Raw genomic sequence first — 25,063 nt, forward strand, 5'->3', positions numbered from 1 at the left:
ACATTAAAATAAGAAAATAAAATCAAAACTTCAAAACATATATGAAATTAAATATTAAAAGGAATTAATAAAAGTATATTTGAAATGACTATAAATAATATTTATATAACTACAATTAATTATTTTAGTATAAAATATCATATTTGATGCTAATAATATATATATATATATATATATATTAATAATGTTCATTTTAGCATGGGAAGGAGAAAAGAAAAATAAATTTTGAAGCATATAAAAAATAATTATTTTATTTGCATATGGTATAACTTAAAATTATATAAATAACATAATATTTAATTTATTATAAATAGAATAAATTTTTAATATATATAACATATTTACAAGATTTTAAATTTTAAATTTCTCCATAATAAATAAATTTGATAAAAAATAATTTTTAAATACAAAAATTCATATAAATATATTTAAATTAAATATTAAGTTACATATTTTTATTTTTTTGTCAAAACATATTTTTATTTTAAAATTTATTAGTATTCATTAAAAAATAAAAAAATTCAAACTGATAATTAAAAAAAATTATATGGTCAAAATTATTTTTTATTAAAATAATTGTAGAAAAAAAATTTAAAAATTATAGATAAAATTAATTTGTAAGAAAAGAATATAACCATTTTGGGAGAAAATAAAAATTTAATCATTTATTTATTAATTTTTGAGAATAATATGGAAAAGATAAAAGTAAAAGATATTTAATATAAATTAAAATCATAAATATTTTTAAATAAATTATATATTTAATTATTTTTATATTAAAAAGTTTGTTTCATTTTAAAATTATTTTTCTAACAAAAATAATATTTTATTAAAAACATACTATAAGTAGACGTGTAAAAATTTTTTTATCATATTAATAATTAAAAATAAAATATAATATATGTATATTTTTAATAATATATTATTACATATATGTGCATATAGTTAAGTAGAGTCGGTAATTTGGGCCAAATTTGATAGGGCCAGTCCGAACCCGCCCAAAAACTTTAGGGCCAAATCCAAAAAAATATTAATTTTTTTATTGCTTGGGCTTATTCAGGTGGCCCGAATAGGTTTGAGGAAATTCAGGCCAAGCAAGATCGGGTTTGGGCTTGGCCCGAATACCCAAATAAAAAAATAAATTTTTAAAAAATATATAAAATATGATAAATATTAATTAGTATTCAAGTTTTATATCATTTTATACCAAAATGCTATATATATATATATATATATGAGTGTTTTAATATAGTTATTTTTTAAAAAAATTAAAAATAGTTATATTTCATATTTTTATTATTTTTAATCAATAAAATATCTCAAAATAATATTTAAAATATATTTTAATATTAATTTTTATATTTTAAGACCCAATTTTTTTAAAAAATTTTGAGTCCTACAAATCATTTGTGAATAAAAATAATAATTTTATGTTTTTTATAAATTAAGATAATTAATTTTAAAGTAAAAATAATTTTAAAAATAAAATTTAGGCATATAAGAATTCCCAACTCTATTACTTGATAAACATAATAAATAGAATAATATTCTTGAATAATTACTTAAAAATTAAGAGTAAATTAGAGTAAGAATCCCTTATATGTAAAATTTAAACAATATAAAAAGTTAAAGAAAAATAATTTCAAAAAAATAATATTTTACTCATAATTAAATAATTTTTTTATATAATATAATGATGCCAATTTTTTTTATATTTATAAAAATGAAAAGTATAACTTACTTAAAAGTTATTAAAAACTTTGAACTAATCAGGATAATAATTTTAAGTTAGTAGTCTAACTATAATTGAATTGAGATTAACTTAATTATAATTAAAATAATATAATTTAATTAAAATATATAAAATATTTATATATGACTATGATAAGAACAATATTTAAACAATTAAGACATTAATTTATAAGTAAAGGAAACATTCATGAATGAATTATACATAATACAATAAAATAATAACAGAGCTACTTAAGTACAAAGTTGATAAGTTTTTTTTTATTTTATTCATTTAAAATTAAGATAATATTTTACGCTTAATAGAATTATTTAAAAATTAAAATTGATTTAAAAAATAAAGAAAAAATATTTTTAAAAAATTTTGAGTATTCAGGCTAGCCCGAAGCCTGAAGGTGTTAGGGCCGGGCTTGACTATATGGGCTTTTTAAAAGGAGTAAGATACTTTAAGCTTGATCTAAATAAGTCTAGCCCGAATTGAGCCCGCCCGCTTGAATTACCGGCTCTATAGTTAAGTAACATATATTTAATTTCGTATATAATAATAACAGGTATATTTCAACTCAACTAACAAAGAAGGAGGAGTTAAGGCTTGGAAGGTAGGAGGTTAAGAGATCAAATCTTAACCTTAGCATATTTTGTAACAAATATGTGATATGGCATGTGATAACGGCTGACATGGCATTAGGTGGCAACATGATGCATGATGTAACATTAGTTAACCCACACATAGGTAGGTGAGTTGGCATGTGCAGATGCACACATGGCTGGTAAGGTGCCAAGTGATGTGGCATCGGTTGATTCACATATCACGAATGATGTGGTACTAACATGGTAGTGGGGACATAAGAAATTTAGTTTTCAATTTTTAGAGACTATTTTATTCCATCTCCATCATTTCTTTATAATTTTTAAAGCATTTTATAGCAATGAATTTTTCATGAAAATTAGAAACAACATTTTTTTATTTAGAGACAAAATAAATCCATCTTTAATCGGTGATGGCTTAAAAAATTTGTCTCTAATTATTTAATGACACCCCTTTTTGAGACACCATGATATTCATCTCTAAATTCGTCTCTACTTGTTTAGAGACAAATTTTTTATTTGTTGGAGATAGATTATTGGGCATCTCTAAACAATATTTTTATATTAGCATAGAAGCATGAAAAATGTTTGAGCATTAAAAACTGGTTAAATAGGAGCAAAAGAGTCATTTTAAATAGGGCATGTTCGCCTTGACTAAGCACTCATCTACCGTAATTTGTGACACAGAGGCCACTCACTGCAACTAAATTAAAGGCATAGTTCGCCATGGCTAGAACCAACAACCATGTCTACTGCAACCAATATGAAACCCTAGCAAAGCACTTCTCCTCCTCTTAGCCACTCCCTCAATATCTCTCTTTATTTGCATTTTATTGAATTACTGATTCAAGATTTAAAATCTCGTCATGTCCGTCGAGGTAGATGGCCAAAACAAATAGCTTCACTCAAACCCAATATTTTAGGCCCAAGGTGACTCAAAAGCTTCCCAAACCCTATTCTAAATCCCATATAGGGTCTAATAGACCCAAATAGCTAGCCAAGCTCCTCAATTAACTTCAATTATCTTAATTAATTAATTAATTAAAATTCTCAATTAATTAATTAACTCTTAAATTAAATTTTGGGATGTTACAAAATGAATGAAAAAAATAGAACAAATCTTAATTCTTAAATTGTACATAGATTTTACTTTTTTCTTAATTTATGTGTTTTACCTGTGAGGACCAACAAATAAGGATGAGGAAGTACTATTCCCTCTGTTCTAAAATATAAGCAGTTTTTGATAAAAGAATTTGCATACTAATAAAGTTCTTATTCTTCTAAAAATATATGTTGTTTTGTCTTTTTACCTTTAGTCCCAATTACCAATGCACTTCATAATGAGTGAAAAATAAATTTACACAAGGGTTAAAATGAAAAAAAATTACATATATTATATTATTTATATTTTAAACTAAGATAAAATGTGAAAAAATGCTTATATTTTTGGACTAGAAGTGGTATTTAACTTAATTGTAACAAGGGAAAATAGCATAGAAGGACCACAGTGTGATATTTATATCACTTAAGGACTAAATGATTTGCTATTTATGCAACAGTCCTCTAGTCTTTCTTTGATATTAATTTCATACGCAAAATGATAGAATTACCGCTCAAGTAATTAAAAAACAAAAACAAAAAGAAATCCCACCAGTGCTGGCGATCAGACCACCACTGGCAGTAAGGTTGTCGGAGCCCCTGTTGCCAGCAAGGGTCTTTAGTAGCAGGTTACCAGAGCTCCGACACTAGCAACATTTTATTTTAAAAAAATTGGTTTAGGTGGCCAAGGGAGGGTTTGATCCCATGACCCTTGGCCACCTTAAAAGGTATATCAATATATATATATATAGTAAACCAAACTTCTAACTACTTTTATGTAATAACATAATGGTATGTTGTTAATTTTTGAACAGAACTTATTATTTTATAAATATCACTTGTTAATCTAATATGGATGATTATAAATTGAGGGCATCAAAAATTCACTCATTTTACTTGTTAAACATCCCAATGTATTGTTGTCAATCATAGATAAATTATTGTTAAAACCAAATGGATACTTAGCTTGTTAATGAATGACTAACACATACAACTAAATTATTCCTATCAATTTTTCTAATTTGTTAAAACTATAATAGGTTGTTGTTAATTTTAAATGAATTGTTGTTAAAACCATAACATTTGTAAAATAACAATACTTCATTTGAAATTAACAACAACCTATTATAGTTTTAACAAGTTAGAAAAATTAATAGGAAGGGTTTTAACAACAATTCATTTGAAATTAACAACAACCTATTATGGTTTTAACAAGTTAAAAAATTGATAGGAAGGATTTAGTTGTATGTGTTAGTCACTCAGTAACAAGTATTTGTTTGGTTTTAATAACAACTTATTTGTAATTGACAACAATACATTGAGACGCTTAACAAGTAAAATTTTTGAAGCCCCTAATTTGTAATTGTCCATATCAGATTAACAAGTGACATTTGTAAAATAACAACAATTCATTTAAAATTAACAACAATTTATTATGATTTTAACAAGTTAGAAAAATTGATAGGAATGGTTTAGTTGTATATGTTAGTCTTTCATTAACAAGTATCCATTTGGTTTTGACAACAATCTATTTATGATTGACAATAATATATTGAGACGTTTAACAAGAAAAATGAGTGAAGTTTTGAAGCCCTCAGTTTGTAATTGTTCATGTCAGATTAATAAGTGACATTTGTAAAATAACAAGTTTCGTTCAGAAATTAACAACATACTATTATATTCTTACATGAAAATGGTTAGAAGCATAATTTACTACTTATATTTTTTTATATGCTATTAAATGGTTTGGTGGCCTAGTAAACACCAATTTTTTAGGTGGTCAAGAGTCATGAAATCAAACTCTCCCTTAGCCACCTAAACAAATTTCTCTTAAATAAAATGTCGTCATGCCAGAGCTATGGTGACTTGCTACTGACAACCCCCATTGGCTGTAGGGACTCTGGTGACCTTGTTGTCGACAGTGGTCCAACGACTGGCTCCAACAGCAGTGGGATTTTCTTTTTCTTTATTTTTTAATTACTTAAAAGGCAATTCTATCATTTTACTTAAGAAATTAATTTCGAAGAAGGACCAAAGGACTATAGTGTAAATAGCAAATCATTTGATCCTTATGCAATATAAATATCATAGTGGTCCTTGGATACTATTTTTCCTTGTAACAAAGTCAGTTTGAATAAATCAGGGGCATGTGATTGAGTGGTAAGGGCTCATCCTCCTTTAACCAAGTGTCAAGGGTTGATCCTTGCTTGGGTATAGAAAAATGTCTTCTGCCAACTCTCCCATCCTTTAAGGTGCTTGACCATAGGCAAATCTGAATTAGTTTGGGTCATTATTGTACCTAAAAGATAATTTATCTAGGATACCGATTAGAGCCGGGAAAATGGGTTGAGCTCGCGGGCTAGCCCGTTTAACCCGCACATTTGACGGGTTGGGTTGAAAAAATTGACCTGTTTTTTAAAACGGGCTGGGCTAGCCCAACCCACAAAAAAACGGGTTAAAACGGGCTAGCTTGTGGGCTAAACAGGCTGGCCCGTGGGCTAGCAATATTTTTTAAAAAATAATTTTTTATTTTTTAATTACATTATATCTTTTTATAAATTTACAATAATGATAATATTTCTTAAATATATAATTTATGACTTTTAAATATATTCTTTACATTTAAAATATAGTATAAATTCTATTTACAATTTGCAAATAAAATTTTTGTTATAGTTTATGAAGATGATTTATTAGTTTTTATAGAAATATTTTGAATATATATTATTTATTAATTTCATAAATTATATTGATTGAAATTATAAATATGAATTCACTAAGAAAAATAATATGAGTTTATATTCAAATTTTCTTTATTAGTGACAAAGATAGCACACCTAAGTGAGAAAATGATTATAATAAAAATCTAGCAAAATAAATTTGCTTGGTTGAATTCTATATTTATTTTATTTATTTACAAGTTTTTTAATTTCTAATTTGCTTTAAAATATGAAATATATATATATATATATATATATTATATTGTATAAATTTTAAATTATTAAAAAAATTTGATAATTTTTTGTGGGCTAGCCCGTGGGTTGACTAGCCCGCTGGAAAATGAGTTGGGTAGGACTTTCTAGCCCATTTTATCTGACGGGTTGGCCTAACCCAATTTATAAAACTGCCAGCTCGCGGGCTGACCCGCAATCTATTTGCCCAATACTAATACCGATGCATGAGGGGAAAAAAAGTCAGTTTGAATACCGGGCATAGAGTCGCAGCATCATCCACTAGACTTCGGCCATGGTCAAATAGTCAGTCAAAGAAATAGAAACCTTACGGAAGTAACTCAGTGATCAAATTCTTGTACTGGCTAGCTTGTAATAATTGTAGGTCAAAAAAAAAAAAAAAAGAAGCCAGCTTGTAATAATTAATGATAATTAACCTGTATCCATATTCCCACTGTTTCTCAAGCACCAAGCTTACCTATCTTCTTCAAATAGATAATCCACCTTCATCATTCATTCTCCATCCTCTCTCTATCTCTCTGCAAAAACACCATGCTGCTTCACCTGCAACAAAAACCCTTGTTCATCTTCTTGTTGAGCTTCACAATCTGGTCATGGTGGACTCTTGACGGCGTCGTTTCAGACCCACAGCTCAGTTATGTGAAATCGGGTTGTAGCTCCTATAACGTCAGCGACGTGACCATCTTCAATGAGAACCTAAACACAACGATGCGAAGCCTAAGAGCTCAGATCAGCAACCAAAGCAAACACTCGGCGACGGCGCAGGCGGTGAAGGGTAACAATCCGGCGTACGGCGTTTTTCAGTGCAGAAACTACCTCTCCATCAAAGACTGCCTCGCCTGCTTCGACATCGCCGCTGTTCAGATTTACAATAACTGCTCCGTCGCCGCCACCGGCGCTCGCCTTATTTACGAAGGTTGCTTCCTCAGGTATAGGGCTGTGCAAAAGTCTCCCAGTCCTGTCTGGTCCAGTCCAACCCGAGATGGTCTCAGTCTTGTTCGGTCTGTATAGTCACTGGTCCTTCAGGATCAAAAGGACTAAAAAGACCAGACTATTTTTTCGGGTTGGACTGGACAAGAGACCAGGCATCCGGACCACTTGGTCCAGTCCAGTCCTATTAATTTTTTTTATTATAATTATAATTAATTTATTTTTGACAAATGTTTAAAGTGTAATTGATGCTAAGGAGATGATTGCATAAAGATTTATTAAGTTTGTTTCTAAATTGTTATTGTAATATAGTGTTGTTGAATTTTTTGAGTACTGTTTTTATTAAAGTTTATAAATTTAAATAATTTAGACTATAACAAAAATATTTTTTTTCTTATTGTTAGAAATTATTATGGATTTATTATTATTATAAGTATTTTTACTATCTTAATTGAGTTTATTATGTTGGAATAGATTATTGCCTCTCATAGAATAAAAAGAGGGAAAAAAAGCTGAGTGAGTACTGGACTGACAGGACCAGTCTCCCAGTCCTATGGACCAAGTCCGGTCCTGTTAATCTTCGGGTTATCACTGGACAAGACTGGACTACGGGTTACCTAACCCAGTCTTTTTCATAAAAGAGACCGGACTTCGGGTTAGGGTGAAGTCCAGTGCTGTCCAGTCCTTTGTGCAGCCCTACTCAGGTACATGACCGACCAACTTTTACCCTCTCTCTCCTCCACTCTCTCTCTCTTAATAATTATTTATTAGCAATTGATTATTAATTATTAATGATTAATTTTCCTACATGAATTGGCAAATTAACTTCACTGGTATTTATACTAACTCCAATCTTATATATTAATCACCTTTTTATAGTAATTTGAATAATAATATTAGTCACTTTATATAAATAAAAATGTGAACCACTAATTAATTTTTTTAAAAAATCACTCCTATTTACACCTTTCTAAGATCTTAAGAAAATATGTTTTTAAATAAAAATAGAGTTTGAAAATCAGTCTTTAGTATTTTAATGATTTAATCATTTATTTTTAATTCTTAAAAATATTTTATACTTTAGATTGGAGGGGGTATATTAAAAGTATTTCAACATTTTATGGCTTTTATTTATATCAGACCCCTTTTTACACTGTGAAATTTTGTTATCAAGCATCTTATTGAACTAAAATAATAAAATGCGAGCCACGTGTTTGTATAGATCCAAAACCACACAATTTTGTTGTTCCAAAATAACTTATTGGAAGACAGGTGCATGCCCCACATATAATGAAGTGAGCCAATTATTTGATCTCCCTCTCTCTCTCTCTCTCACGCACATTATTTTAATTATTTGATTATTATTATTATTATTATTATTATTATTATTATTTATCCCCCACTAATTTAATGATAGGCCCACAGTCTCTCTCTCTCTCTCTGAATTTAGTTAAATATTACTCCTTTGAATTTAGGTACGTAGATGAAAAATGCTCTCTCTATTCTATAGTATAAGGTAAAGTTAATCAACTTCACTTTTAATTTATTAAAAAATATTAATTATAACCTTAAAATTATAAATATACGTGTGTGTATAGGTTTTCAGTTTTATCTTTTTTTTTATTGTCTTGGAAGTTTACCATTCTAATTAATAATCATAATAAATTAATATTCAGTAATTCAAACAACAATAGATAAACAAAAAATAAATAAAAAAATATTAATCACTTTAACTTTGTCTTTTATTAAAGACAAAAAAAAAAAAACTTTCAGCGTTCACCTTATATTACTGATAGAAGAGAGTAAATAATTAGTACATATTTAATTTAAATATTTATATTAAAATTTTGTCATGAATATCTTTTATGATGAATTATAACTTCATATACATTAAAAAACTATTTTATGCTTCAATAATTGAAAAAAAAAAGCATCGAATCGTAGAAGTGTCACGAAGCAGGACCAGCATCTATTTCAAATCAATTTGCTTCTTCCATCTCCACACAAAATTGAAAATTCTATCCAACCAATTATTGGAAATGACAAATTTGACTCACTATATAAGTCGCAAATTTTGACCAGTCCCACAAAAATGTTTTGAAGGGACAAAAATACAAGAGAGAAAAAAATATTGAGAATAAGACAAATAACAAGTCATCCACTCCTATACTTATTTAGGTGTTGTACAAATGAATTTGATTTTCAGTCTCATTAGATAGGAAGGATAAATGACCGTCGGTTTTGATCTTGTTGGAATATTACATAGTTAATAGATAATTAGTGTTAATCACTTGGTTTGTTAATGATTTTAAAATCTATATAAAAAGTGACACGTTATGTTAGAGGTTGGGGAGTTATATCCCCATAGTGGCAGTGCCAGGACCTTAAATTATGAGGTGGAACATTTTTAAAATTAATAATTTAAAAATAATTTAATAATTTCAGAAAAAAGTGGGCACATACCATACTGTTATACCTTGCATGGCTTCGTATTCTAAAAACATTGAGCAATCATGTCATTGTTAATGTTAAAAAAAAATATTTTTTAATATAAATCACTAGACAGTTATTTATTAATGAATCTTCTATATGATTTTGCAATCAATTTTTTACAAATTTCATGATAAAAAAGGCTTAACGGTTTTAAAATTTTTTGAGCTTCAGCTGAATATATTTAAAATTTTTTTAGAATCCAAAAAAGTTGGGATGGGTACAAAATATTGAAACATATGAACTTTTTTTTATAATTTTCTCTAAGCCCGGGGTGCATTTGCCCCCTCTGGCTTCAATTTAGCACCGCCCATGGTCCCCACTTCATTGTTTCACCCCAAAGTGGCTTGGGGTTCATTGTTTCATCCCATAATTTGGAATTGATTTACACTCCTTTAACTGAAAATTTTGATTTCTTTGTAATGTTCCATCGTGTTCATCGACGATGTTCAATTTTCTTCTTGTTAAAGTGTCCTCTATCGTTGTATTACGTTATCTTACTGATAATTCAAAATGGTGTTGTTTAGTGTAAAAATGACATGATGAAACAGTAATGCAACAATTAATAGGCGAATGATCAAGATTATATATATATATATATATATATATGCCCCCCCCCCCAAATTTTTCATAAAGATACATTGTTCCTAAATACAAAACACTCAGAAAACAGTCAACAATATTAAATTCCCCTTTTCCATTAATTTTCATATTAATTGTGTTATAGAGAGGGATGATATGTTAGAAAGAAAATAAATTTAATTAAAATAAATGGATTTTAAATGTAGAGTGATATTGAAAAGTATAGTTATATATATATATATATATATTTTGACACTTTTAATAATACAAACTACTTTTAGGACAGGAAAAGGGAGTGTTAGATTAGATTTGTTCAACACTTGTAGCTAATGGATATACAATTCTTTAACAACAAATCTTATCACATTAAGTGGCATCAACTTATACAGATCGCACCATATTACATGTCCTATCAACAACGAACTTCTTAAAGACTCATGTTTGCTAAGAGATCCTATATTCCTATTTGATGTCCTTCCTTAGACTCTCTTTACCCTTTTTCATAGGACTAAAAACCAAATACTCAGCCTTACTTTAGAACTTCTATAATCAAGTGGGGTATATATAATTTGATACAACAAAATTCTTAAACTAAACTAATTGAAACGACCATGGTTCCACAGTAGAGACAACTGCAAAGTTTGCGAATCATAAAACAGTTATATCACATCACATGTGCATCTATAACATTTCACGGAACCGATATCTCTTTATGTGGCCATAAAAATGACATTTTTTTTCATTTAAATTTATCAGAAAGACACACAAAAGATGACAAACTTGTGTGTGTGTGTGTCTGTCTGTCTGTTTGGTTTTTTTTTTTTTTTTTAAGGTATGAGAGCAGTTTCTTCTACGACCAGTCCGTAGACGGTGGCAACCACCTTATGTGTGGGAATCGTGTTGTTAAAAACTCCACCGAACTTGCTTCAACAGTGCAACAAGTCCTAAAGAATCTGGAATTAGCAACACCAAGAATCCCTGGGTACTTTGCAGCCACTATAACACAAGTACCTAACAGTAATGGTTCAAACATTTATGCCTTTGCTCAATGTCTCGAGACTCTCACTCAAAGTGGCTGCCAGGATTGTTTGGAGTCTGGGTTGAGAAATTTTCAGATTTGTCTTCCAAACTCAAATGCTAAGATTTTTTATGCTGGTTGTTTCATGAGATACTCCACCACTGCGTTTTTTGCTGCTAATCAGACCACTGATCTCAAGAACATCCTGAAACAAGGTAGACTTGTAAACTGTTGTCTTGTGATTATAATAACATACTTGGAAATGGAATAAACTATTTTCTTGAGAGCTGTAGGAGGTTCAACCAAGAAGAAGGCCATTATTGGTGGAGCCGTTGGAGGTGCATCTTTTATTTTGATTCTCTTTGCATTACTTGCTTTGTACAGACGATCATTGTCCAAGAGGGTTCATAGAGGTAAGATAACTACAAAAAATTTTATTATTCAATTTTAAATGATTTATTGTGATATGCTCTAGTTTTACCTTCTTTCTCTACCAAAGTCAGTGTTACGGTTTTAATTTTAAAGGGATGAACTCCTAACTGCTTCATGCTTATTGAGAGATTTCCAACTTTGGTTTTTCCTGCAGTTGACGTTTTGGGAGCAACTGAGTTGAAAGGCCCGGTTAACTACAGGTATAAAGATCTAAAGTCTGCAACAAAAAATTTCAGTGAAGAGAATAAATTAGGAGAAGGAGGCTTTGGTGATGTATACAAGGTAAACCTTATATAAACAGTCATTTTTATTGTTACAATCAGTATCATTTTTACTAGTATTTGTCTTCCTTATACATACTCTGCTATATTGTTCACAAGTTGTGAATTGCACGATTCATTTATTAGATTTCCTCCAATACGCTGGGAAATATGTCTATTATATTGTTAATAAAATGGTATAACTTCCTATTAGCATGTTATATATAATCTGGCGATATGATCTCTTCATTGAACAGGGTACACTAAAAAACGGAAAAGTAATTGCTATAAAGAAATTGGCTTTGGAGCAATCCAAAAAGATGGATGAAGATTTTGAGAGTGAGGTAAAGTTGATAAGTAATGTTCATCATCGAAATCTTGTTCGACTTCTCGGATGTTGCAGCAAAGGCAAAGAGAGATTCCTTGTGTATGAGTACATGAGGAACAACAACGTTGGCCAATTCTTATTTGGTATATATATTCAATTAAACACATGAACAAATTTTCTCTATATAGTTGAAAATCATCTACTTCCTCTATTCTCTCTGTCTTTCATTCTTTCACTTACTATCTAAAGTGTTGGAAATAGGTGAAAATAAAGGTTCTCTCAATTGGAAGCAACGTTATGGTATAATATTAGGAACTGCAAGGGGTTTGGCATATCTTCATGAGGGATTCCACATTTGCATCATACATAGAGATATAAAGCCTAACAACATCCTCTTGGATGATGATTTCCAACCTAAAATTGCAGATTTTGGATTGGCAAGGCTTTTGCCAAGTGATCAATCTCATCTCAATACAAAATTTGCCGGGACGATGTAAGTAACAATTGTTCATATTTTCTGCACTTAAGTTATATCAGATGCACAAAGAGATTGTAATAAAACTCATTTATTGATCAAGGGGAACACTACTTTAGCAACTAGATCTTTTCTCACAAGTTAATTTGTTTCTACAAAGCATGAAGACTTTTGTGTCCATTTATGATTACTCACTAGAAATTAATATGATACAACACTTTAAGTTGCACGTGAACATTTCAAATTTGTTACATCATTGTCCTTGTAAGTTTCCATGTATTGTTGCGTCTCATGTCTTATAGACGATAATTTATTGATCCATTATATGCCATAAATGTTGTGCTTTTGTTAGGGGATACACTGCACCAGAGTACATAATGCATGGACAATTATCTGAGAAGGTTGATACCTATTGCTATGGTGTTGTAATCTTAGAGATCATGAGTGGGCAAAAGAGTGGTGAATTAAAGGATGATGATAGGGAATTCCTCCTTCAAAGAGTAAGCAAATTCTCAAAACTAATATGCATAAGGAAAATATTTTATTTGACGACAATTACCTCCAATTTACATATGTTGTATCACGATGATGATCCACCATGGCAGGCTTGGAAACTGTATGACAGAGAAATGCACATAGAGTTTGTGGACAAAACCTTAGACGCAAGTGAGTATGATGCAGAAGAAGTAAAGAAAATCATAGAGATTGGATTGCTTTGCACACAAGCATCTCCTGCATCAAGGCCAACAATGTGTGAAGTTGTTGATATGCTGGAAAGCAAGGATGGCTTAATGGATCACAAGAGACCCACTATGCCTGTTTATGTTGATCCTAATCTGAGGCCTACTAGAGATATCTCTCAGTCTAGTAGTTCATCTTTATCAAATGCTACTGACTCCACTTCTATGCCATCAGGAAGGTGATATGATTACACAACTATGTTGTAATAACACTAAAGATTTGAGTACAATGAAACATGAATCCTGCCAATAGGATAGTTGACGTAAAATAATGGACACTTTGGCCTGTGAAAAGGCAGTCACAACTATGCTGTTGTAACACGGTAGACTTATTCCACTTAGTCTTGTTGGGTGTCTTCATCTCTTGCTGCACAAGTGTCAATTATAATCAGTTCATACAACTGACTATGGATTAACACCTAACTTAGAAGCAAAGAAGGAAAATGCCATATCTTCTCTGAAATATTGATGGAAGAATTTCAGACACAGAACTGAACACAACAGGATGATTATAAAACCCACCCAGAATGCTTCCATTTAAATATGGAAAAACAGAATAACGAGGAAGACAGTTTTCAGAGTTATAGAAATGTTCAAAAGAATATCCCTGTTGTAGGTACTTGATTATGGCAAAGTAGTTTGCAAAGATCTTCAGGCAGAGTTAGCAAGCCAACTTAATTGATAGTTTCGGTTTTTCAAACAACACAAAGATCTACTAATACTGTTCTATTCTTGCTAATGCCAAACATAGATTTTATTATCAGCTTAGTGATAATTAACTTTAAAGTGTTACAAATATTTTAATTATGAGGAAAATTAAATATTTAGTTTATTCTACACTTGAATATTTGCTTGTCTCCTAATGCAAAATGGGGGGAAAAACTTGGTAAGAAAGGTACCCCCACACTTAAATCGTGCTCTAAAATTTCAGTTCAGCCATATTTCCTAACAAGAATGTATCAACCAAATCAATAAGCCTTAACCAAATGCATTCAACTGCAAACTTCATTATGATTAAAGGCTTAGTAAGTAACAAGTACAACAACCAGATTAGAGTAGGAAAATTAAGCTATGCAAATCATTTGAAAAATCTATGTGCCTCAAACGAACTAAAAGTGCGTTTGAATTAAAAAATTTACAATTGAAGTTAGGATTCAATTGAGGTTAACAATTGAGGTTGAATGAAAAATCAATTAATGAAATGTGATTCATGTTTGGATTTTTTTTTTTCAAAAGTCAATTAGATAAAGTAAAATTTATTTAGATGATTTGATTCGAAGTCAGTTGAGATGTTTAATAGAAAAAATAAGAATAATTTTTTTTAATATTTTTGACTAACTAATAAGTAAACAATATTAAACTTAAAATAACAATTAATAAGTAGAATATCTTAAATATTCAATCATGAACACCTAAAATAAATTCATATTCAATTAATATGATTTACAAGTTGACCTCTAGTTATATCACAAACATGCTGCATTTGTCTTAACAATCCAAGTAGATTTGATGAGAATGGCTCACCAATATCAGTGTCTTCCTCATGGACATTTACACTTCCATCTTCAACTTGTATGAATTGCTTATTAGTAATTAAATTTCTCATAATAAAGTTATGCATTGTTATTATTGCACAAACAATTTGAACTTGTGTTTTATATATGAATTTGGATATTTTCATATAATTGCAAATATATTCTTCCACATTCCAAAAGTTCTTTCTATATTGCATCTCAAACTTGAATGATAATAATTGAAGACCTTATTATTATTTGTAAATCCTGCAACTCGCTTAAAGTCTGAAAGGTAATAACATTCACAATGATGTAAACTAACATACCTATTTAGTGTTGAATAACTAGATTTGACTAATATTAAATCAACGCAATAATAATTATAGTGACTTTAATAAAATATATCTAGAGGTGGATGTGAAAAATTCATTGAAGGAATTGATATGACATTATCAAATACTTAGGCATTATGAGCCGTACCTTCCAATACCACATCCACAAAAGTAAAACATATATTCTAATCACATTCAACCATGACATTCTATGTTGGATATCCCTTTTAATTTGATCAGCAACACTGATCACGCATGGCACATGAGTGCCATCAATTGCTCTTATAACATTCTTAAAGAATGGCCAATATTATGAATTATTTTGAATTTTCAAATGACATAACTGAAACAAAAGATCAAATAGCTTTATATTTACCTTGACTAGGTTAAGACACACAACTAATACTTTATGAAAATTTTATGAACAATTTCCTCTAACAGTATTTTAAAACATTCCAATCATTTCTTCAACTCTCATTTTTTCAAATTTTTTTTAGATTAAGATCAACTAGTATCGTGCACAATTGCTTAAACAAATGTTTTTTCATTTAAAACATTTTATAATAATAATTAAAATGACCTTGCAAAATCTCATTGCTTCACATTTATCCTATTTGCTTGCTTGTTCTCTATGGCCCTTTATATGCATATAGCATCACATATTCACTAACTAATTGACATATTCCTTCTTGCTCAATTATATCTTGTTGTAACAAGGGAAGTAGTTGATGCACCATATTGACATCCCAACCTTCAGTCCAACCAAACATATATTCATTCAAATCTTCTATGATTTTTCAACCTAAGATAAAATAGTATATAAATATCATTCGTATGTAATATATTTATATAAAATAAATAGTATATAAATATCATTCAACAACATAAAAAATAAAACATTAAGCATTAAATAAGAGTTAAACATTTACTACAAACCAAGTCATCACAAGCATAGCAAACTACAAGTCAAAATAAAGCAATTATAAGTCAAACACAAGTCAAGTCATCATAAGCCTATATAAATATTATCCAAATATATTCTTTGAAATAAAATTCGGTAGATTGTGGACTTGATGCTTCAACCAATTGATCAAATGATCAGGATGATCTTTAAGTTGCCAATAAGCATCCCGTATAGGTTTATACAAAACAAGATTAACACATCTTCAATGTAAATCGTTATCACCAAAAACTTCTGGAAGTCCATTTAAGTGAGCTACAACCTCAGAAACTCCTATGTCATTTGTCAAAATCTTGTTCACTGTCTCTGTTTTCGCTTTATTTTCCTTAACTATTTCACTCATAGCATCTGCTATTTTCATTGAAGCAGAAACTTTTTGCTTTTTCCTTCCACCAACTCCTCTAACTTTCTTTCTTTTACCTTGACTTTCATCACCACTAGTTCCACTAGTATTTGTGGTCACAATCAATCTCAATAGCTCATTAATGACCCTCGTAGGTGTTGCAGTATTAGATAAATTCAGCTTCTCTTCACTATCACCAAATCCTTCTTGAAGGTCAATGGTGGAACGGTACACATCCTCATCATCATCATCCTTTGTTTGGATCTAAGTAGCAAATGGTACAAAAAATATCTCCCCAGTTGCCATGACATCCTTGAATATCAAGGTCAATTCCCTTGCAAACCTCAACCCTTTATATCTAAATTTTTCGTATAGGGGATTTTCTTGCAAGAATTCCAATAACCAACAATTAAAATTCTCAAATTAAATTCTAGTCTAAAAAACACTTAATAACTAATTCATACCAAAATTTTTCGCTCCCACCACTCATCCAAAGCATCAACAGTATTCTTGACATGTCCCATCCTAAGCTAATTTCACTAGAAAATAACTTATACCATATGTTCCATTCCTTCCTCATGTTGTCCAGCTTATTTTTCAATTGCTTATGCTCATACTTTTTTTCTGTTTTGCCTCAAACCCCTCTATAATTGCTTGCCAATTATTTTTGTTGAAAGCAGTTCCTTTTCTTTGTTTCTTGTACACTTGTTCCAAGCATTCCTTAATAAAAATTTCTGCCAAGGTTAAATTCCACACAACTTTTCCTTTGTCGCTGTTCATTTTTCTATAGTCTAGCCAGCCATCACAAACATACAAAATCAATAAATATATCTACATACATGTATCAATTTACCATCACAACCTAGAGTCACAGAGAAACTAAAAGAAAATAATAATCCTAAAACAAGGAAGGAACTGCCCACGTTGCTAATGTTTTATGGAATTAGTATCCCAGTTCCCCAACATGCACAAGACAAGAAGGATTGCGTATAAGAAATCTTACCAAGAGATTTACACCTGAAACTTTATCACCTTGACAGAAGAGGAGGAGTTGAAAAAAATAAATTAGAGATTTGTTATCATACTCGAAGCAAGAGACACACATTCTGTTCATTTATAGATGGACACACAATTAAACCCTATAGAGTAGTGAGACTAAACACTGTTATTTTCGCACAAAATTTGTAGACAATGATATATGTATACAAAACAGAGTATGAATCATATGAATCTCATTGGAAGTTTATACCACAGAAAATAAATGGTGAAGCTTTACTAGACTCTTGGACCCGCCAGGGAAAAGTTCAAATCTAAATCAATAGGAAAGAAGGAAAAAATCAAAGAACAATAAATAACATATCGATGGCCAAAAAACCAAGGGAATTGTATTCTAATTAGGGACTATGCATGGATTCAGCTTAAGAGTTCAAGGACAAGATACATCCAAAGAAAAGCAAGGAAATAACAATCAGATCCCAATTTTGATTCTTCATCCAAAATAAATGAACCAAAGTTTCTCAAAAATGTCCAAAGTTACAGAATCAAAAAACTCCATGGGCATTTCTACTTATGTTACCTGCATTTCAAAAAAGAATTCAAGCACAAACAGACCTGAGTTCCAAGAAAGGACAAGTACAAGAATTTGAGGACTGCATAACAACAACAAAACAAGCCAAAAAAAAAAACTCGAATTACAGAGGAACAAATTGCACAGAAGAGAAAAAAGTCGTATACCTAAGATGAACATAAAGTTAACAAACAAGCATTCAGTCAACAAGATGAAGGTAAAGGTTGGATGATATCCTTATTTCTCATTTATCCAAGGATCATCAGAAACTCCTGCCAAGAATTATCACCAACCATTCAGTCAAGGAAAAAAAAAAACAAGAAAAACACGACAAAGATGTGAATGTTTGGGATGATCCAAAGCATCATACTCACACAACAAAGGTTTGGAATGGATCAAAGATGTGAATCTGGTATGCGGCCACTTGTAGACAAAGCATGACAGCAAGGAAGGTATGAAGGAGACGAAAAGAAGAACCTCACTTGACAAGAACAGTCAATGGGGAGTAGATCCGGCAACAGGAACTACAAATCTGGTGGACATGGTGGAGATCGAAAGGCAATAGGGATAAAACCACTTTGGAATAGGGACACGCTAGATGCAAGATCGGAAGGTGAAGATCTTGGTGCTTCAATACAGTGGAGATTGGCTGCTGGATGGTGCCACCTATAAGCAATAGAAGGTGAAGCAGTGGAAGGTGAAGTAGATAGAGGGTAGAGCTTGAAAGGTCACGAGAGGAACAAAGGACCACACACAGCAAGGTTAAAAAAGTAGAGCCTCGTGGGTAGATAGATGAGAAGAGAGAGAAAGAATAAAAATTTAAAACATAATTAATGCTTCCAACAGCCAGCAACATTAACATTGAGGCAAAAGCCAAGTCTGAGGGCTTCCAAAAAAAAAAAAAACGCTTGTTTACAACTAACTGAGGTTGAAAATTTTTGCTAATCCAAACACAAAATGGGCTTTTTATATCCTAACCTCAATTTGGTCCATTCTAACTAAGGTTAGAAGTTAATCTAAACATGCACTAAGGTTACAAGCAACACAATAAAGATCCTCAAGTTTTATTTCCTCTATTTTTTTTTTAAGTATCTCTTTTTCATTTCTCTTGATCTTTTAGACGCGAATGACAACATTGGTGATAAAGTCACCCAATTACTCAAACCAAGCAAACAAAATTTATTCATAATATCCACTACCATTGGACGTGAAAATTCACTTTTTGGTTCAAATCCCCAGTTATTAAGTAGCTTCAATCAGTGGAGTAGAATTTATTCATCATTTTTTCTATACTTCACGCCTAAGTCATCTCCTTAATCCAAAGTTTTACTTAGCTTGTGAAGGTCAACACAAATCACCCCAAACAAATGAATAACAAAATTTAGATACACTAATCCTTTGTTCATCTTATTAGAAACTAACACTTTAATCATAATTCATCAAAAGAATCCCGCTCAAGATTAAGGCTCAAAGGCTTAGTAAGAACATTCTTTTTCTATTTTGATTATGATTCAATAACACTCCCTAAGTTGTTGAGGAACCAAAGTCAAACTCCATCTTAAGCAATGCACCAAATGACAGAAGACACTTCAAACAAAATAACAACATTTTTTTCTTCTTTTTTTAAACAAAACAAATCAAAAATAGAGAAACTACAAACAAGCAACTATTCAAAATGCATAGCTGCATATAATAAACCTCCCCCCACAATTAAATTAGACATTGTTTCCAATGTTTAAAGATAGAATAACAAGGAGAAAAGGACACTAAAACTCCCCTAACCGACAGACATTGCGAGTTGAGAAACAAAAAGACTCAAAGACAAAGATGAGTGGCATATCTTCAAGAGAATATAATACCTGCTAATTACATCAAATAGAGAAGTGGATAAATTGGAGAGTAAACCAAAAAGTTGGATACAGACTAGCAAGTAGGAAGTTGTGAAATATCAGTCACAACCCAAAATATCAAATTAAACAGTCACAAAAGCAGCAAAATAACAAAAAGGAACAAAAAACAAATAAACCAAAAGTGCAAAACAGAGAGAAACAAAGGTCAAACTGAATAGAAGCTTAAATCAGTGGTAGGATCAACATGAGAGGGATCCATGAATGGAACAAGAGAAGGAGCCACAGATGGAACAGGCAGGTCAAAACCTGGTATGCGTAAATGTTGCATGATTAAGCATTGATTCTGTTCCACCCGGTCAATGGCATCTTCTATGGACTCCAACTGCTGCTTGATCCACAAGTTAAAAGGCCCCAGGAAGTAGCCTTTGTGCAGAAGATGTGGGTTTTGTTAGATTTCTTAGTCGCTTTCTGAGTTGAGGAAGAGCTTGGGGCACCCTAGCGTTTAGCTGTGGAACTTTGCCCTTTTTTAGCCATCCCTAGCAAACAAACAGAAGAAAAGCCGGCTCAAGTCACAGTAATTAACCATCACAGCATCAGTCCAATGACAAAATTTAATCAAGAAGAACAGCCAAGTTCAGAAGCAAGAACCATGCCAACATTTGGAGGTGAACAGCTCATAATATTACCAAAAGAACATCTCCCACTCAAAATCACGAGTCACAGCATGTCATCCACCAGCAGATAACAAGATAAGAGCATCCAAATGTCTCAGAATATGAGAGCAAATTTCAGATTGTAGCGCCTATTGCAAAAATTGGTAAAGACAGAGTAGTTAACTAAAACAGTGTACCACCAGCCGTACACACATAGCGCTCCCCAATTCCAAATTTGAGTTATGCTAAGGCATGCAACATTCGGCAAGAAATCCAACCCAATAATTACCGTAAACAAGGCACCCAACAATGAGAACAGGTAACAACTACATTTATCTCAAATGAGGAGCAAAGTGAAATCCGAAAACTAATCTCACAGCACAGTTATTCATTATTATTATTGTTGTTGTTGTTGAAGTAATCATCAAAAGAATAAACTTGCAGCCCCGAATAGTGCCCACTTAACCCTCAAAAAATCTATTCGAAGCATATGTACTGAACAAGAGATAATGGGTCGAAAAACTTACCTGAACCGTACAGACTAAGAACTAGCACAATGAAAAATGGAGCTCGTGTAAAGGACACGAGTTGGAGCACAAACAGAAACGCGGAACTCCGATTACTCAGCAGTAGTAGTGGACAGCAGGGTGACAGTAAAGAGAAGAGGAAATGGCAGTGGCGAGATGTGGAGTTCTGAAAAAAATGACGACACTGCGAACACTGATAGTAGACGGCACCCTAAAGATCGACGACTTGGAGCAGTGAATGGAGGAGGCGACGAACGGCGGAGACATTGAAGTGAGGGATGTGGCTGTCACGGCTGAAGGAGAGGAAAGGAACGGCCGAGGGGAGAGAAGGAGGAGGTGACGGTCACGGCTGTGTCGATGGAAGTGAAGTGGGAGGCTACGGTGAACGGTGAACACGGCGGAGGGAGAAGGAGAGGTAGTGGGCGCCTGAAGAAGGAAGGTGAATATCTGAAGGAGTGAAATGGGGAAAGGTTCTGGCAGTGATAAAATATATTATTAATTTAATTTTACTAAAAAAACAAAATGAAGAAAATAAAACACAGTTTATACTTTTTTTTTTGGCCAACAGAGTTTTAAATTAAATTAAACAAAGGCAATGTTATTTTTTTTGTTCTTTTTCTTTCTTTTTTTAAATATTTTAAAAAAATTATTAAAATAGAAAAATATTTTTATGAGATTATATTATTTTTTAATTAAAACAAAAAATATTTTTATATTTTTAAATCATAAAGTAATTTCACACAAAAATTTAATCTCAAAATCTTATTGTTATTATCACATTTTACAATACTAAATTATTATTTTTATATTTTGGAAAGATTTATCAATCATTTATCCTTTAATAATTATCACTTTCAAAATATTTTCATAATCCTATTTATAAATTATTTTTAATATTATTTCACCAAACCAAGAAAAAATATTAAAACTCATTCACTCATTCTCTATAAAAATTTAATAAGGTTTTTACTTTTTTTATTAAATATATATATTTTGATAATACACTTTCTCACCCCCCAACATTTAATAAAGATTAACAAGAAAAAGTTATGATAAAAATTTAATAATACAATTTATAAAAAGATAACAAAATGTATATTTCCTATCTTATAAATAAGACCCATGAGAGCAACTGTGCCTTTAAGGTCTATGATTTGCTTTGATATAAATTCAAGTTTTAGTATTATTTCATTGTGCCCTTAATAATAATAACTAAATTTTGTGTGAATATACTCCCTTTAATTTTTATTATGAGGCACTTTTAACTACTTTATCAAAATTAAGAAAAGATTGTTAAGTTATTAACTTTGTCTAAAAATATCATAAACTTCTAATTTTATCCCTTATTTAAATAAAAAAATTTTAAATTTACATTACACTCTATCATATAGTTAATGAATTTAAATAAAAATAATATTAAAAAATACAATCAATAACTCATCGAGTAACTTACATTAAAAAAAAATAGAACATGCCTTGTAATAAAAACTCAAGAGAATATAAAACAGTATTAAACACTAAGGGCCTATTTGACAACCTATTTTGAGACAATTTTATGTTCTCTATAATAAAAGGATAAAAAAAATTTGTTTGGTAACATGTTTTTAAAAAGTATTTTAGAGAATAAAAACAAATATTGTTTTAAAAAAATGAAAACAATTTTAAAGTGTTTTGGAATTATTGTTTTGGAAAATAGGAGAAAATAAAAAAAACTTATTTTTATTATCTTTTTAATCTCAGAATATATTTTACAAAACATTAATCAATCTAACAAATAAATCTAATCCAATCAAGCCATCAAAGAAGTGTGGCTTCTCTCACGTTTTATTGTTCATAAAGCCAAACAGCTTCTGAACAGTACTTGGCTAGGTCTACAATGCCAGCTCAAAGCCACAAGTTTATGAGTCATTAAACAGCTTCATCTATTTCTCTCTGAAACCACGTGTGATGCATTGCGTGTTCCAAGCCAAGATTGTATGCGTAATCAAGGTGATTTTGCCGGCAACTTTTAGAGTGACAACAAATTCTTTCCTGTAGAACGAAGGACTAGGAAAATAAGGAACTTTGAATCTTGGATAATATCCAAAAAAATTTCAACTTGCATATTATATCTGATCCATCTATCATCTCTTATGACCATTATTTTCATCTACTAGAATAGTTGTGACAGAGTTCTTAGCATGTAGATTCCAGCGAAGGATCATCATCTTCTTCTTTTATGGGTTAGTATTGTGTACATTTAATTGCTCTAGTCATTTCTTCCCTTCCTACACCATATCTGTTCAACATTGGAGAGAAGGGATATGGTCCATCTTTCATGTTTTCTATTTACTTCTTCGCCTATTTTCAACTTGATGCTGCCATTGTATGACTTTGTTGCTTTTAATACTTTCTATATTTATTTGCTAAACCTATGCAAATCTTTTATGGATTATGTCTACACAATCAATTCAGTAACAGACTACAAAATACATGTTCAATTTGCTGTGATTTTTTTGATCGAACAATTTGCTATGATTAAACTTCCTTAGTTTATGGATTATGATAGGATGTTTTTCTTGAGATGGAGATATAGAGGGATATGTTGAGCATTGTGAAATTAAGTCTACATCCTACATCCTTATTTTTTGTTGCTGCTATATCAGAAATATTATGATAGCATGTAATATATTTATTTCTGCTTGCTTGAATAAAAAAGTCATACTCCCTGTTATGCCCTTTTTCATTGTCAGTTTCTATTTCATAGGCCCTAACTTTACATACTATAGCTCAATGTGGGCTAATCTCACGTGCTATCTTACTAACACATCTTTTAGTTTTTTCCCGCCATCTTTAGCTTCTCTTATGCATATATTTATCTTAATGCACTAACTTCATTTTATATTAACACCTTTCACTTCTTCACTTTAAACCAGAAAATATTTGCTTCTTCACTCTCCAACGCTAGCATCTTCTTTGGCTCTTATGGCACCAAGAAAGGGGCACTTAATTAGAGAACTTCATATAGCCAAGGAGACTTGGACCATTATAGTAAGGGTGGTGAGGAGATGGAATGTTGCTCTAAAAAACAAGCCTTCAGAAGTGTTCTGCATCAATATGCTTCTCATTGATGAGAAGGTATTACACATGAAAACAATCTCTACATTAAAGATCTACATGTTTTGTTCATCTTATACTAGAAATCTCTTTTGGGTTTTTGTTGGGGTGAAAGGATACAAGCCACCGTTACTCAAAAGCATGTTCTTGAGAGATTTAGAGAGAAGCCTATTGAAGGAAGTATTGTTTTTATAGCTAATTTTAATGTGGTAGAGAATAACTAGTACAAAGCAATAGATCACCCTTACAGGATCAACTTTAATGCTAACAACTTTGTAGATGAACAAAAGCAAACATACTATGGAACTCCTTCAATTTTAAGCTTATTAGTGGTTGCCTTGAACAACAATTTCCACTTGAACACATAATTGGTATTTGTTTTAAAGTTTATGTAGATGCCTTTTTATTTTAAGATGATGGTAAATTTTTTTAACAACCCATATGCATTTCCTTAGATGTTATTGGAGTGTTGAAGTCTATAGGGAAGCTTGAAGAGTATAAAACCAAAATGGATTCCAAAACAAACTCAGCTTCACTCTGGCGGATAAACAGTAGCTA

The 25,063-nt window shown here is 30.9% G+C and overlaps 1 protein-coding gene and 1 long non-coding RNA gene across 9 annotated transcripts; one reads left to right on the top strand and one right to left on the bottom strand.

Annotated features, from left to right (window-relative positions):
- The first annotated feature begins 6,791 nt into the window (after positions 1 to 6,791).
- On the top strand, positions 6,792 to 14,022 carry LOC129301896 (cold-responsive protein kinase 1-like). Of its 3 annotated transcripts, none has more exons than XM_054940524.1 (8): positions 6,792 to 7,336; positions 11,242 to 11,642; positions 11,721 to 11,840; positions 12,014 to 12,141; positions 12,377 to 12,590; positions 12,874 to 12,940; positions 13,275 to 13,422; positions 13,528 to 14,022. In XM_054940524.1, the coding sequence occupies exons 1-8, from the start codon at positions 6,939 to 6,941 to the stop codon at positions 13,843 to 13,845; spliced, it is 1,794 nt and encodes a 597-aa protein (XP_054796499.1). In that variant the 5' UTR covers positions 6,792 to 6,938; the 3' UTR covers positions 13,846 to 14,022. The 3 variants fall into 3 exon arrangements, with proteins under 3 accessions (XP_054796499.1, XP_054796497.1, XP_054796498.1); XM_054940522.1 differs by having other exon boundaries at positions 6,794 to 7,336; positions 12,697 to 12,940; XM_054940523.1 differs by having other exon boundaries at positions 6,804 to 7,336; positions 12,709 to 12,940.
- A 2,438-nt stretch (positions 14,023 to 16,460) lies between these two features.
- LOC129301908 (uncharacterized) lies at positions 16,461 to 21,859 on the bottom strand. 6 transcript variants are annotated; one of them, XR_008591116.1, is made up of 3 exons: positions 21,410 to 21,859; positions 20,916 to 21,031; positions 16,461 to 20,765 (listed from the first exon to the last, which is right to left on the bottom strand). It is a non-coding gene; the product is annotated as an uncharacterized LOC129301908 (long non-coding RNA). The 6 variants fall into 6 exon arrangements; XR_008591115.1 differs by having other exon boundaries at positions 20,878 to 21,031; XR_008591118.1 differs by having other exon boundaries at positions 16,461 to 19,045; positions 20,536 to 21,031.
- Between the last annotated feature and the right edge of the window lie 3,204 nt (positions 21,860 to 25,063).

Source organism: Prosopis cineraria, unplaced genomic scaffold (genome assembly GCF_029017545.1).
Source record: "Prosopis cineraria cultivar Desert tree isolate PC_DT_omini unplaced genomic scaffold, ASM2901754v1 PC2, whole genome shotgun sequence".
In the NCBI taxonomy this organism is placed as follows: Eukaryota; Viridiplantae; Streptophyta; class Magnoliopsida; order Fabales; family Fabaceae; genus Prosopis; species Prosopis cineraria.

What these genes read in the sequence shown, in the direction of transcription:
- LOC129301896 (XM_054940522.1), top strand. Translation starts at nt 6,939, where the DNA reads ATGCTGCTTCACCTGCAACAAAAACCCTTGTTCATCTTCTTGTTGAGC. An exon ending in TACGAAGGTTGCTTCCTCAG is followed by an intron (nt 7,337 to 11,241) that starts GTATAGGGCTGT and finishes TTTTTTTTTAAG; the next exon opens with GTATGAGAGCAGTTTCTTCT. An exon ending in GGGAATTCCTCCTTCAAAGA is followed by an intron (nt 13,423 to 13,527) that starts GTAAGCAAATTC and finishes CCACCATGGCAG; the next exon opens with GCTTGGAAACTGTATGACAG.